Genomic DNA, 13,953 nt, shown 5'->3' on the forward strand with positions numbered 1-13,953 from the left:
TGCAATGGCTCACTTGCCAACGTATCCTACATTCTACCTTATCCTACGAGACAAGTTTAACTCTATTTGGGGAAGGATAACTATGGCTTGTTATTAGCACGTTCCTGATTTACACACAATATCTCTCGGGATATTCGCTTCGGAGGATAGAATCCCATTGATACCTCTAAGGTAAAAATTTCTCTAGTATATCACTCACAGAAATATCCCAAATAGCACCTGCCAATGAGTAACTTCCATCAGGGCGACATGGCTCGAGCCCAAAAATTGATTTTTCCCAAGTCAAAATCTGTTTAATGCACTTATAAAAGCTGAAAATTGAAATTTTTGGCAATATAAAAGCTGAAAATTGAAATTTTTGGCTATATAAAAGCTGAAAATTGTCATTTTGTGCCTTACAAAAGCTGAAAATTCAATTTTGGATACACAAAACCTGATAATTTTCCTTTTTGGGCTTATCAAAGCTGAAACTCATTTAAGGGCTAAAAAGAGCTGAAAATTGTCACTTTTGGCATACAAGAGCTTAAAATTGTCTTCTGAGGGTATATAAAAGGTGAGAATTGTCATTTAACAATTTATAAAAGCTGAAAATATGACAAATTTTAAGATAATTTGTATTTTTTCCTAACAATACAAATCTTAAGCTATTTTCTGGGTCGACCTGTGACGGCCGGTAAAAAGGGTCCTTCTTTACACTTTTCTGATATAAACCTTCCAAATATACCAGAGAAAGATAATAGCATGGAATGCAGAGGTTACTACCCTCGCGCGAGCACCTTGTGGGTGTCGTGTATAAAGCAGGGGCGCGTGAAAACCACTATTCACAGGCCGTCTTCCATTTAGATAATTCCTTCATCAAAGGGAAGGGCCGTAACAAAGGCCCCCCGATACCGCACCTGAGCCACTCCACCGACGCCCGACGCGAGCGCCCTCTGAGACATCCTTCTGTTTTGGACTTGCTAGCTTGGTCTTAGATTTTTGTGTTCTCGGTGTTTTCACGTTTCGTGGATTAATTTCATCACCAACTTCACCAATACCAATGTTAAGTACCCTAGTTTGTTTTGACAGCTTTTGCAGTACCGGGCAATTGTACTCTTCCCAGTATTGTGTTGTTTTTTATTTCGACCGGCTTGGCATTCCGCGGTGTCGCCAGCCATTGTTGTTTTGATTTGCCTCGCTGGGAATTTCATGTTAGTCTTGCCCATTTGGTACAATGTCAGTTAGGTTCTTGGTTAAGTCAGCTGGCCTTACACCTTTTTGAACCCATTCCGCTAGTTAGCAGGGGTAGGGGGGGTAGCTTGCTACCACCGCCTTTCACACACCAGTGATTTAGCTCACTTTACTTGGAGGTAGGACTTCAAGGGGGATAGGGCTGGTGGGTAAATTTGCATAAATAGCTGAAGGTTTGTATCGTTAGGAAAAAATATAAATTATGTATGAATTTCTCATTTGTTCCCTGACTGGAATACAAACCTACGCTATTTATTAGGAGTGACTCACCCATTAGGAGGGTGGGCGTCCCTGCAAAACTGGCTTTTGGCTTTATCCGAGGGCTCCTTCTTTTGAATAGTTTTGTACCGAAAATAAGGCGTCTTCGCACCTCGTTAACCTTGCTATGCAAGGTCCGCGAAAAACGCAAGCTGACAGGTCAATGACAGGTCTCCAGCCTCCAGATGTCTTTTTCACAAGAAAGAGTCAACTGAAGAAGCCTGGGGACTCGTCACGGATCTCCTGGAGAGCGCCCTTGTTCAACAGGGCCTGAACTTCTTCCTGGAGGGCTAGCCTCTTTGCTGATCCCATTGCAAAGGAGTCTATTGACACTGGATTCCTGATCAGGGGAGGGAGAGATGTTCTGAACAGGATGCGATACCCTGACCAAATCACGGAGATTGTCCAGGGCTCGGGACTGTGTTGCTTCCACCTGTCCCAGTAACTTTGCAGGCATACCCCCATTGGTGGACAAGTGGGGGAATACCTTTCTTAGAGTTAGTGGCCTCGGCCGCTCCCTCTAGGAAATTTTCCCCCCTGGAGGACTTGGTACCTTTCCTGTTGTTAAGAAAAATACAAATTATTTTTCATTATATAATAATTTTCCATTATTCAATTAGAATGTTTTTGTATATTTTGGCTCTTCAACCTTGGCTAATGATATTTTTTTTGCAGCACCCCCTACTCCCTGTAGGGCTTGCAGAGGTTAACTAGACGTGCAGTCAGACACGTAGAGGTACAAGAATAGGAATAATATTGTACAATCTTGCACCCGTTTACATCATTGGTCAGCCTGGTGTTGACTGTCAAATGTAGGTACCTGTGTAAAGTATCTGACTTGATGAACCATGGAGAATCTGTTAAAGATAGTCGGTGAGTGATTTGGACTCCCCTCTGCTTTTGAAAGTGATATAGACTTAAGCTGATGAACACAGTTTCTATTTTTCTAATGTGGGTAATTCTTAGGATATTAGTGCAGTGGACACTCCAGTATAAGAAAACCCCACGGTTGAATATATATTCAGATATTTTTTTTACCAGACTCTGTTTACTTACTGTGTGGATCTTGAACTGTAGAGTGGTGGGGTTCTCCATTAAGCTTGATGATTTCTTGTGCCACCAGTGGGAAACTTTGAAAATTATTGTAGCATAATTTTAGGAAGTTAATATACGGAAGTTGATAGGCTATTTAGCTGTCCCCTCTAGGTATAACAGTGAGGATTGTAGGCTTTGTTTTTTATTACAATATTTTTGTCTTTCTGATGTAGGGGTGAGAATGTAGTCTGGTCCGATGTAAAATCTTGTTTTGTAATCCCTTCGATCTTGACACAAGCTCATTCAAATTTGACAAAATGTTATTGTCAACCTAATCATTTATTTTTTTTTTCTTATTAAATCTGTTTTGAATAAGTCTTTATTTGTATATTTTCCTCTCAGGAATGAAATAAACTCATTTTCCCTTTTTAATATAAACTAAATACTTTCTTGCCCTGCAATGTCCCCTTCTTAGCCACTAGTTTTGTCTTTTTTTTCTTAGTATCATTATTTTTTTTTCAGTACTTACATAACCTGAAACTGGCTTACCTCCGAATAATATTATGAAATTAAATTTTTAACTGGGTCCCCTTGCCCATGTATAAAATCAAGGGGTGGTGCCCAGTGCTCCATTCTCTTGACCTGTTTTGGGTATTCCACCGTTTTACCTTTTTGTGTAGTGAATGTTGGAGTAGGGTCGGCTTTCGGACACTAGGCAGTTGGGGTTGCTACCACTGGCCACAGCCCACAAACCACTACAATCCTTGGTTGAAAAGGGCTTTTTAGACACAACTGTCTTTGCTGCTGTCTTGTTCGTCATGATCTTCATTGGACGGGACAGCTGAGGAGCTGGTGATTTATAGGACTTGGATGTTAAAGCCCTATGGAGGAGTCTCGGTGGGACTTCCTCCATCTCTCAGCAGCATGTTCTACATCCTTTGGCTCAAATAGAGAGGATTCCTCTACAGAGGAGTTCCTGAGCCTAGTGATTTCTGAATTCAGGACCTGCTGATGGAATCTCTGACACAGCATCTCGACGTTTCAGAATGGTGTTCGCCCATAAGTTTGAGACTTGATGGGCGAGAAGCTCGATGGTGCGAGTGCCTGAGAGAAGTAAAGTTTCCATCGCTTTCCTGGTGCATTCTTTGGAGAAATCCTCGGTTCGAACCAGGATTTCCAGGGGCCCCAACCACAAATCAAGCCAAATAGTAGCCTGCGTGGCATACTTCGTGACCTTCTCCTGGTTGAGGATCTCAGATTCCAAGAACAAAACCTGATGGCTGGAGAGCCTCTCTAGAGACTCCCTTAGCAAGTTCTTCCAGAGAGTGATGAAGAGGAAGAGCTGGACGAGGCTCGTTCAAGATGTCAAAATATCTCCTCTGCTGGACGCGAGAATGTGGGAGAAGCTTGGTAGTAGAGCCGGAACTTTGGGAGGAGGAGAGCTCAGAGAGCTATTGGGCGATCTTAGCCCAGGCACCCTATAGCCTTTGAGACCAGGGCAAGGCTGTGCACTGGTCTTAGAGGGCTTCTGAGTGCCAAAGACACGGTCTAAGACTGTGTCTTTGCCCTCTTGTGGGGGTATCTCCGGGTTGGTAAACCAGCCGAGTACCTTAATAAGAGTCATTACTTGCTAGAATGTACGTTCTGACTCTTTTTGTTCCTGCTCCAAAGTGGGACTAGCCGCGAAGTCTCCTTCCACCACAGAGCGCGCCTCTCAGGGTGGATCGTGGGCATCCCTGGAGTGACTAGTGGTTCCTGTAGGCCTGGAGTCTTTGAAGAGGACTTTAGGAGTGTCTTTTAGTTCTTTGATTCCTTCCGAGAAAGGAGGTAGGACTTGAGTATCGAAGGCCAGATAGGATTTTCCCTCCTGGCTTCCGTCGGTAGTGGAGAACTCTCCGTGCGAGGAGAAACTGCATTCGAAGGTGGAAGGGAGGAAGTCCGAGCCTCGCACGACTCCCTTGGCAAAAGTGAGGTAGGAGAGTGTCCGGCGGAAGAGACAGGAAGGAAAGGCCTCGAGACCTAACAGGAATCAGTTTCACCCAAGGGGATGTAACTGCGTCTGAGACTACTCTTTTCCTTTTCAAGTTAGATGAAGCCAAGATTCCTCCCAGTAGGTCTGCTGGTGCCGTTGGATGGGAGGTCACTGAAGAGCGAGATGACATGGCAGGCCCAAAGGCTTGCACTACTGCTCTGACCATGACACTGAACCAAGGCTGCTTTCTGACTGATGCACTGTCAGCAGGATCCCCTGAAGGGAAAGGGACCGAAGGTTCCCTGTGTGGGTTCACCTTTGAAGATCGAATCTTCGAGATCCTGAACCCTTCTGTGGAGCCTCCTTTCCCTTTCCCCGGTGGTCGCACTGTAATGCGTTTGCGGGGAGGGGAATGGGGCGACAGTGACCTGTCATAATCTCTATTGTGAAGTTCCTTATGCCTGTGGTGTTTTGAAGCCGGGAGAACCTGCTCAAAGGTTTGGCGCAGGTGAGTGCTGGCGAGTAGGAGAGAGCTTGCGCGCAGGAGTGATGGTGCGCAGTAAGGCTCTGAGCGCTGGTGCGCAGGTAAATCTGAGTGCGCAGGTGAGCACATGCGAGCTGGAGAGTGCTGGCGCATAGAAAAGTGCTGGCCCTTAGGAGAGCGCTTGTGAGTTGGAGAGCGCTTACAAGCAGGAAAACATTGCTGCGCACGAGAGCTCTGCCATGTAGGAGAGCGCAGCTGCGCAGGGGAGCGCCGACGAGTTGGAGAGCGCTGGCGAGCCGGAGAGTGCCGACACTTAGGAGAACCCTAGTGCGCAAGAGAGCACTGGCGCGCAGGAGAACGTCGCTGCGCATGAAAGCGCTGCCGGGTAGGAGAGCACAGGTGCGTAGGGGAGTGCTGACAAGTTGGAGAGCGCTGTTGCGCTGGCGAGCTTGCAAACTTTGGTCTTGGAACGGTGAGGATGCACTGGAGAGCGCAGGCGATCAAGAGATCGCTGGGGTATTGGAAGATGCTGACGTAAAGGCGAGTACTGATGCACCGAAGAGCGCTGAAGCACCGAAGAGCGCTGAAGCACCGAAGAGCGCTGAAGCACCGAAGAGCGCTGATGCACTGGAGAGCGATAAAGCTTTGGGAAGCGTTGAAGTGCTGGAGGGTGCTGACATGATGCTGGTGAGCACTGGTGCACTGAAGAGCGCTGGCATGCTGGAGAACGTTGGCGCACAGCTAAACGCTTTTGAGGTGCAGCATGAGTAGGCAGACGATGAACAGGACACAGGAACGGAGAGGGCAAGTCAGTAGGTCGGCATGAAGGATGGTCTGGTACAGGGATGTACCCTGTGGAAGGGCGGACATCCTCCGACGGGGATCACAAACAATCCACAGAAGTGTACAGAGCCGAAGTCCAAGGCCTAGCAGCAGAGTTGTCAGGAAAAGGTCAAGGAACGGGCGAAGAGGGCCGGAAGACGACTGAAGTGGAGACTCCTCTGCGGGAGACAGCTGCGAAGATAAGGCTGAAGAACAGAAGAGGCGCCTTACCACCGATGGTGAAGGGCCACCTCTAAGACGAAGCAAAGCGCGAGCTCTGCGCCAAGGATGCCCTCTATGGCTCGAGGGATCAGCAACAACGTCGACGCATGACAGAGGATCTAACTCCGAAGTCGATGACGGCTACACACTAGCACCACGAATGATGAAGCGCAACAAGTAGTCCTTGGAGAATGGACCCAGAAGCCCAAAGGACGACCACACCTGTAAAATATCAGACAGAGACAAGGCCTCACCTGGGGGGAGAGGTGGGGCCGCTTCGCTAGGGGAAGCAACACCATCTCTCGAGGACCGGGGTTGGCCGTAAATTAAAGGGTCTATGCTATTACTCGACGGTCTCCCAGAAGAGAGTGAATGAGCAGGAGCTTCAGAGGAAGGTCGGGAAGCGGAAAAAGAGGTCTTAAGTTTTTTCCCTTTCGAAGAAACCTTCAAAGGAGAAATATCCCGCTTTGACTTCTTCCGCTGTCGCCCAAACCTCTCCCACTGGGAGGCAGACCACTCCCGACACTCAGTACATGTTATCACTATTGTATCACACTGTATACCTCTGCAGGAGGGACAATGGGTGTGACAATCGGTGTACACGGCTGACATGAAGGTTCCGCAGGACCGACCAAGTTCAGGGCAAGTACGCATGGTCGCAATGTCAACACAAACACTAATCAAAGAGAAAGCACAAACAAAAGCAGTTAATGGCAGTACAAAAATAGGCGAAGGATGAAGAACGGCAACGACCGTACACCATCCAAACCAAAAGTAAAGTGAGCCGCATCAACGGTGCGAGTGGGAGCGGTAGTAAGCTAGCACTCCCCCCTTACAAGCAGAAGGGGTAGTTAACCCTCGCCAAATTCTAATGGCTTGTCCTTTCAGCTTCGCTTAAAGTAATAACCCTTAAAAAATAGCATAGGTTTGTACTCCAGTTACTGAACAATGCCATTGTAGAACATATAATAGCTGGAAATTGTAATTTTTGGGCATATAAAAGCTGAAAATTATGATATTCTGCTTGTAAAAGATGAAAGTTGTCCTTTTTGGACATATAAAAGCTTAAATTTATAAAGATAATAAAAATATGAAAAATTTTCAAAATAATGAAAAAGAATATACCATACATTTCTGTTACTACTTCATGATTTTTCTGGAGTTACGGGCCTTAAAACTAAACACCCGCAATAGCCACGGGATTACTGCATTTGCAAGTTAGCCAAAAACATTCTATGAATGTCACTTTTCAGTCTTCTAGCATCATTGAAGAATAATATCTATAAACAGCAAGTCCACCCCAGCTATAAGAAGTATCTCTGAATAAAAAGTCATTTCTTGTCAACTGACACAATAAAGCCAAAGAGTATCCCCTTCTGCCTTCAGACATTCAACCTTTTATTCCTAAACTTTTATTGAAACTTACTTCTTCAAGATCCAAAGATTCTGCTGTATGTCTTCTTACACTTTTGTTTTTTCTTGCCTCTTCTGCTCGTGCCTGTAAATAGATTCAGCGTCAGAAAATTTATCATAAAACCTCTAATAATCTATTCATAGAAAGTTTGTACCTAACAAAATACTGTACAGTGCAGTAGAACATCAGAAATTAAATTTGAAATATTCCAGGTCATTCAGTTATTTTTTACAATTTTATTTTAGTAATTGGGACTAATCCAATCCAGAAACATATATCCCTCATTATACAGGACTGAAATGCTCTTTATGTACAAAGTTTACATTACAGTACTTAAATCTAAATAGATAAATGAAATAAAAGTGGGGAGATGGCCTAAAGAGGAGTTTCCTATATAGATCAAGCAAGTGTACACCACTGCAACTATTCTAAGCAAGAGCGTGGTTTCCACTTTTTCCTTTGCCGATCTCCATGGTTTGATATATCCACCAGAAAAAAATAACAAATTTGGAAGTAATATAACAAATTTGTAAGTAATTTGTATTTTTCCTAGTATACAAACATGGAACTATTTATAGGGGTATACTTTCGGCGTAGCTGAAAGACGAGCCATGATAATTTTAGTGAGGGATAACTACCCCATTCGCTAGTTAGCGGGTGGAGGGTGGGGTAGACTGGCTACCCTACTCACTCACACCTCTCGGCTGAGTAACCACTTTGCTTTATGGCAGGACTTCTCGGGGGACAGGGTGGCTGGCCAATTTGTATAAATAGCTCCAGGTTTGTATACTAGGAAAAATACAAATTACTTACAAATTTGTTTATTTGTTCCGGCGTAGATACCAACCCTTCCGCTATTTATTGGGGTGACTTACTCTTAGGAGGGAGGAAATCCTCACCAACTGGCCTTGGTCATGACCTGGGGTCCTCTCTATTTCGATCTGTGATTGATAGTAGAAGGGACTCTACCCTCGCTAAAATCAAGTGTCGATATGAGGTATTGCACTGAAAGCGGCCTGCAGAAGCTTGTGTGCGAGTGGAACAAACAGGGTGCCTTCTCTTTAACATAGGAACTCAAGAACAAAACCTACTGTTCTTAAGACTTACCCAATACCCTCCCTCAAAAAGGCATTAGGGACGTAACAAAATATCATTCTATACTTAGGAGGCACGAGGGAAATGAGTCTTACCTGCCGCAAGGTAAGGTCAGCTATGCTGAGGCTTGCGGAGCTGTTTTCCCCAGAGGGGAGAAGGTGAAAGGAAGAAAGGAGCCAGTCATTTTTACTCATTCACCCCAGACTAATCCGGGTAACCTCGGCTCTCAACTCTCTACTAATTGTCCATCAAGGAGCATGAGGTGTTTAGATCATTTGTTGTGCGACCACCACAGGACCGATGGAAAAGCTCTCCATGTTCTTGTGGGCTATGTCTTTGCAGGTAGTGGGCCGTGAAGGTCGATTGACGCTTCCACATGCCCACTTTAAGTATCTGCGCCACAGAGTAGTTTCTTGAACGCCAGGGACGTAACAACGCCACTGACGTTACAAGCTCTGGGTCTTAGGATGGAGGAGGGTCTAGATTAAGAGCAACCTCAATTGCCTTCCAATCCCAGAGGGGAAGGAAATCCTTGAGATCCTCCTCTTGACCTTCCCCGTACTGGTCAACAGTGCCAACACACGGGGGCGAGTTGGTATCATTCTTTTAAGGTAACACCACAGACTCCTCACTGGGTAAAACCCCAGTTGATAGGTCTTCGGTTACCGAACGAAGACTCTTTATCCGAAATGGGCGCGCCTAGGGTACAGCACACTCGGATTTCGAGTCTTGGCAATCAACCCTGGGACGCCGCTGATGATTACTTCTTCCCGTCTCCTAGAGTAGGAGACATCAGAAGATGGATCATGCAACTCACTAACTCTCTTAGTCAAAGCCGAAGCGAGTAGAAAGGGCCGTCTTCCAAGTAAGGAAGCGAGTTGCGGCCTGGCATAAAGGTTCATAGAGAGGGGCCTTCAGGGACTGAAGGACCCGAACCATGTTCCCAGGAGGAGGTTGAAATCCGACAGGGGACAAGGCATCGATGGGAGAGAATCCCCTTCCACAACATCAATCACAAAGGACTGAACACTTCGCCTGGAAAACCGACGCTGAAAAGTGTCCGAGGTGCCTAGACATCTTTTCCGCAACTCGTTGCGCAAGGCCTCTCTGAGAGAGGTGGTGTAGGATCGTCCCAGGCGTGAAGTCGAAGCAAAGCTACGGTTTAGGAAAGTGTTAGCATGTGGCTGCTTGGAAGATCATGTCGTGGAGGAAGATCCCTCGGAACTCCGTCAGGAGCTGTAGGAGGTCTAGGAACCATTCTGCGATTCTGCGGGATGCCATAGTGAAGCTATTGGAGTCATTGATAAGATCTTGCACATCCTGACTTGGCTAAGGACTTTCTCACCAGACCAAATGGGGGGAAAAAAAGGTGTACACCTCCAAGCTGTCCCACCGATCTTCGAATACATCTTGTTCAAGGCCCTGGTGAACAGTCAAGCGGGAGCCTGATTTTCAGGGCCGTTGCGAGCATAGCCACAGTCGGGGACCTCACAAAGTTAAGACTTTGCTGGATACAAGATGATTCAAAGACAATAGGACCCCACTATCTGAGTGGTCTGTTCAGATTATCTGCAAGCATATTCCTGTACCAGGAATGATGTGAGCGGATGGGGGCCCCTGACTGTCCTCTGTCCATCTGAGGTTTCCTACTGCTAGATGGTTCTCTAAGAGAGGTGAATGCCGGTACCTTTCTGAATCGGGCCAAGTAGTTCCCTGTTGGCAAGCCGTTGATGAGGGTTGTCGAACGTTTACCGATCACTTTAGTGTGATGGCAAACAGCCAAAAGCAAGAAGTATGTTGTATAACTTCTGATCTAGGAACTACAGGAAGCGGTTGACTAGTAAGTTCGAGTCACGAACTGCTGGCAAATAACCGATGACCGATGAATCGGTGGTCTGTGAGCCGATGGTGAGTTTGAGATCAGCAAGCTGATCATGGTCCCCCTGTTTGGTCAGAGATGAGCAAGCTGAAGATGGGCTGGTCAGAGATCAGCGAGCTGAGTTCAATGATCGAAGAAAGATGAGCTGCCCATCGGTGATCTAGTGATCATCCAGCTGATGACTGGTGATTGGAAATGCTAGCAATTGGAGATCGTTAGTCATTGGAGGGACTAGAGGTCAAAGATCAGCATTGAGCTAGCAATTGGCGATCTGGTGATCGGCGACCTAGCGATCAGTAAACTGTGAACTAGCCATTAGCAAACAGTGATCTAGAGATCAGTCTGTTGATGCTTTCCTGTTTGCTGACGGTGGTCTGTCAAGGAAAAAAAAAAAAAACTTCAGAAGAGACAGGGACCAAGGATTCCCCGTTTCAATTCCCTTGAAGGATGGAATCTTCGGTATCTTGAATCCTTCTGTGAAGCCTTATTCATCTTTTCCTGATGGCAATGTTTATGTGTTTGTGGGGAAGAATGGGGCAATGGTGACCTGTCCAAAAAGTTTTATTCCTTTTTACTGACAATTACGCGAGTGTTTGGGTGAGTCTGGAGCGATGGCACACAGGATGATGCTGGTGCTTAATATCTGCCTGGAGAGCAGGCAAGCGCTGGTTCTTAGGCAAGAGCTGTTGCATTGGATCTGCGAGCCTTGACTCTTTGGCAAGATCTGGCGCATGGATCCGGGACCGTAACTGCGCAGGAGGGCACATGAAAGTGAGGAAGAGCGCTGGCGCGCAGTAAGGCACTGTATAGTTCTGTGCATTCAACCTAGAATGCACCGAAGCGTGTGACTGGTTGCGCAAGAGTGGGAGCATTGGCGCGTGCGTGAGATTACTACGTGGAGACTGTTGACGCGCGTGTGCGGAAGACCATCGGCGTCCGCACGTAGAAGACCGTCGGCGCGCGCACTCAAGATTATTGGAGCGCGCAAGTGCGAAGGCCGTCGGTGCGCGTGCACGGTAGACTGTTGGCACACGTGCAGGATACCTTGGCGCCCGTGCGCAGAAGAAAGTCCGCACGCACGCGCTCAATACTGTTGCCGCGCAGGAGACCCTAGGCACCCGCGTGGAAGAAAGTCGGCCCGCGCACGCGAAACTGTTGCCACGCGCGCGTGCAAGACTATTGGAGCACATGCAAGACTATTGGCCCTCTCACAAAAGCATTGGCGCATGCGCGCTTGGAAAATTATCGGCGAGCGCGCAGGAGACCAGCAGCGGCCGCGCGCGGAAGATTGTCGGGGCGCACACAAGAGCATTGGCGCTAGCGCGCGCGGGCGGAAGATCGCTGGCGTGCGTGAGCAGAAGACTGTTAGCGCGCGCACAAGAGCAATGGCGCTTGCGCGCAGAAAATTGTCGGCGGAAAATCATAGGGGCGTGTGGGAGAACATCGCCACCCGCCCGTGGAAGATCGTCAGCGCGCGCGGAAGACTATCGACTCGCGCTTAAGACTATTAGCGCGCGCGGAAGACTATTAGCACGCGCGGAAGACTATTAGCACGCGCGGAAGACTATTGGCGCGCGTGCGTTAGACTATTGGCGCGCGCGCGGAAGACTATTGACGCACGCGCGCTTGCAAGACTATTGGCGCACGCGCGCGTGCAAGACTATTGGCGCATGTGCGCGTGCAAGACTATTGGCGCGCGCACGGGAGACCATCGGTCCCCGCGCGCGGAAGATCGTCGGCACTCGCGCGCGTAAGAATGTCGGCAAGCGCGCGGGAGACAATCGGTACCTGTGCGCAGAAGATCGTCGGCGCTCGCGCGCGTAAGAATGTCGGCGAGCGCTCGTAAGAATGTCGGCGAGCGCACAAAGCGCGCACGCGCGAAGGTAGCGCTAGTAGGTTGGCGGGTCAGCTGGTAGGATGACCAGTGGCAGGACGATCAGGAACTGAGATGTGCCCTTTAAAAAATGGCGAGCATCCACCGATGAGGACCGTAAGCAGGTCTGCGTTAGAGTCCAGGACCGAAGTCCAAAAGACTTCGTTGCAGCGCAAGGTTGCGCTGGTAGATCGGTAGGTCAGCTAGCAGGACGATCAGGAACTGGGATGTGCCCTTTGGGAGGGCGATCATCCACCGATGGGGACCGTAAAAGGTCCGTGTTAGAGTCCAGGACCAAGTCCAAAGGACTACATTGCAGCACAAGGTTGCGCTGGTAGATCGGTAGGTCAGCTGGCAGGACGTGTGCTGGAAGGTCTGCTTGATCCTCCGAAGAGGTGTCTCTATGAGAGGCCTCTCCTGCGAACGAGAGAGGTGAATACTTCGTAGAAGAGACTTGAAGACACCCGTGATGATGCCCATGAGGGCCGGTGGATCAGCAAGCTGACCTTTAACAGTAGCGATCCTCCGAAGAGGACTCTCTATGAGTGGCCTCTCTCGCGAACGAGAGGTGGACACTTCGTAGAAGAGACTAGAAGACGCCCATGATGATGCCCCTTGACGGCCGGTGGATCAGCAAGCTGACCTTAGCAGTAGCGATCCTCCAAAGAGGAGTCTCTATGAGTGGCCTCTCTCGCGAACGAGAGAGGTGAACACTTCCTAGAAGAGACTTGCCAAGACCGTGCTCCCCCCCTGAAGGAAGAGAAATTCAGCAAGGGGGGAGAGAAGTCTGGCTGAAGGGCAGCAACAGCAGTCGGAGACGATGAATTTATTAAGATATGGGAAGTTCTCCCTCTGAAGGGAGAAACAACCTCACACCTGAGGAGGAAACTTCCCTCGGAAGGGAAGTTGTCCAACCCCTGGAGGCGAACCTCCTTTCACGTTCTAAGATGATCTGAAGTGCTGGCCATGTTGTCACGGGAGTACTTCTAAGAGAAGGGATGACGCCTATGACGACGTCCTCTGAGGGACGGCAGTGACAGCAGATTCCCCACGCATGAACAGAACAGCTCTGCTTCATTGGCACTCTTAGTCAATCGAAGAAAAACTGCATAGTTAGCTGTGAAAATAAAATTAAATAATTATTTAACAGAAATTCCCTAGGGAGAAACTTCAAAGAGGAACCCTGAGGGAACAACATAAAATAAGAATTAAGTATTGCGCCCTTCCTTCCCCAGACAACATCCACAGGAGAAGGGGGGAGCGGAGTAACTGTAATAAAAACAGAATTATAATTATTCAAATCAGCTAAGAATATTCACTAAGAGTGAGAACCACTGACCCTCCGAAGGGAAGTGTTCCCCACGGAGAAGCTGAAAAGTTAAAATACAATTAGATTTTCACTAAAAATAATTGAGACAAACAATCGGAAGACCAACCTAACCGGCGCACGGGAAAGAAGCTTCCCCAACAGTACGCTGTTGTAGTAAGGTGAACGACCTTGAGGAGAGAGAATGAATGAATGATTTAAAGTTTTCAGGCATCCTGACATCTGAGGTCATTGACGCCGGTCGAGGAGAGAGAGACCGTAGTCAATCTTTGAAAGGCTACATTCCCTTCGCTCAGAATCCAAGTTTCCCGTAGGAAAAGAGGAAAAGGCGAAGACAATAGT

The 13,953-nt window shown here is 47.8% G+C and overlaps 1 protein-coding gene across 3 annotated transcripts in view; it reads right to left on the reverse strand.

Moving 5' to 3' along the window:
• The window catches only part of LOC137628766 (uncharacterized protein PF3D7_1120000-like), a 67,718-nt gene that overhangs the window by 43,805 nt on the left and 9,960 nt on the right, over positions 1-13,953 (reverse strand). For all 3 annotated transcript variants that reach the window (XM_068359962.1, XM_068359960.1, XM_068359961.1), the window contains exon 3: positions 7,450-7,521. In XM_068359962.1, coding sequence (XP_068216063.1) covers positions 7,450-7,521 — 72 coding nt within the window. The remainder of the gene's footprint in view (positions 1-7,449; positions 7,522-13,953) is intronic.

Source organism: Palaemon carinicauda, chromosome 36, assembly GCF_036898095.1.
Source record: "Palaemon carinicauda isolate YSFRI2023 chromosome 36, ASM3689809v2, whole genome shotgun sequence".
NCBI classification, from domain to species: domain Eukaryota; kingdom Metazoa; phylum Arthropoda; class Malacostraca; order Decapoda; family Palaemonidae; genus Palaemon; species Palaemon carinicauda.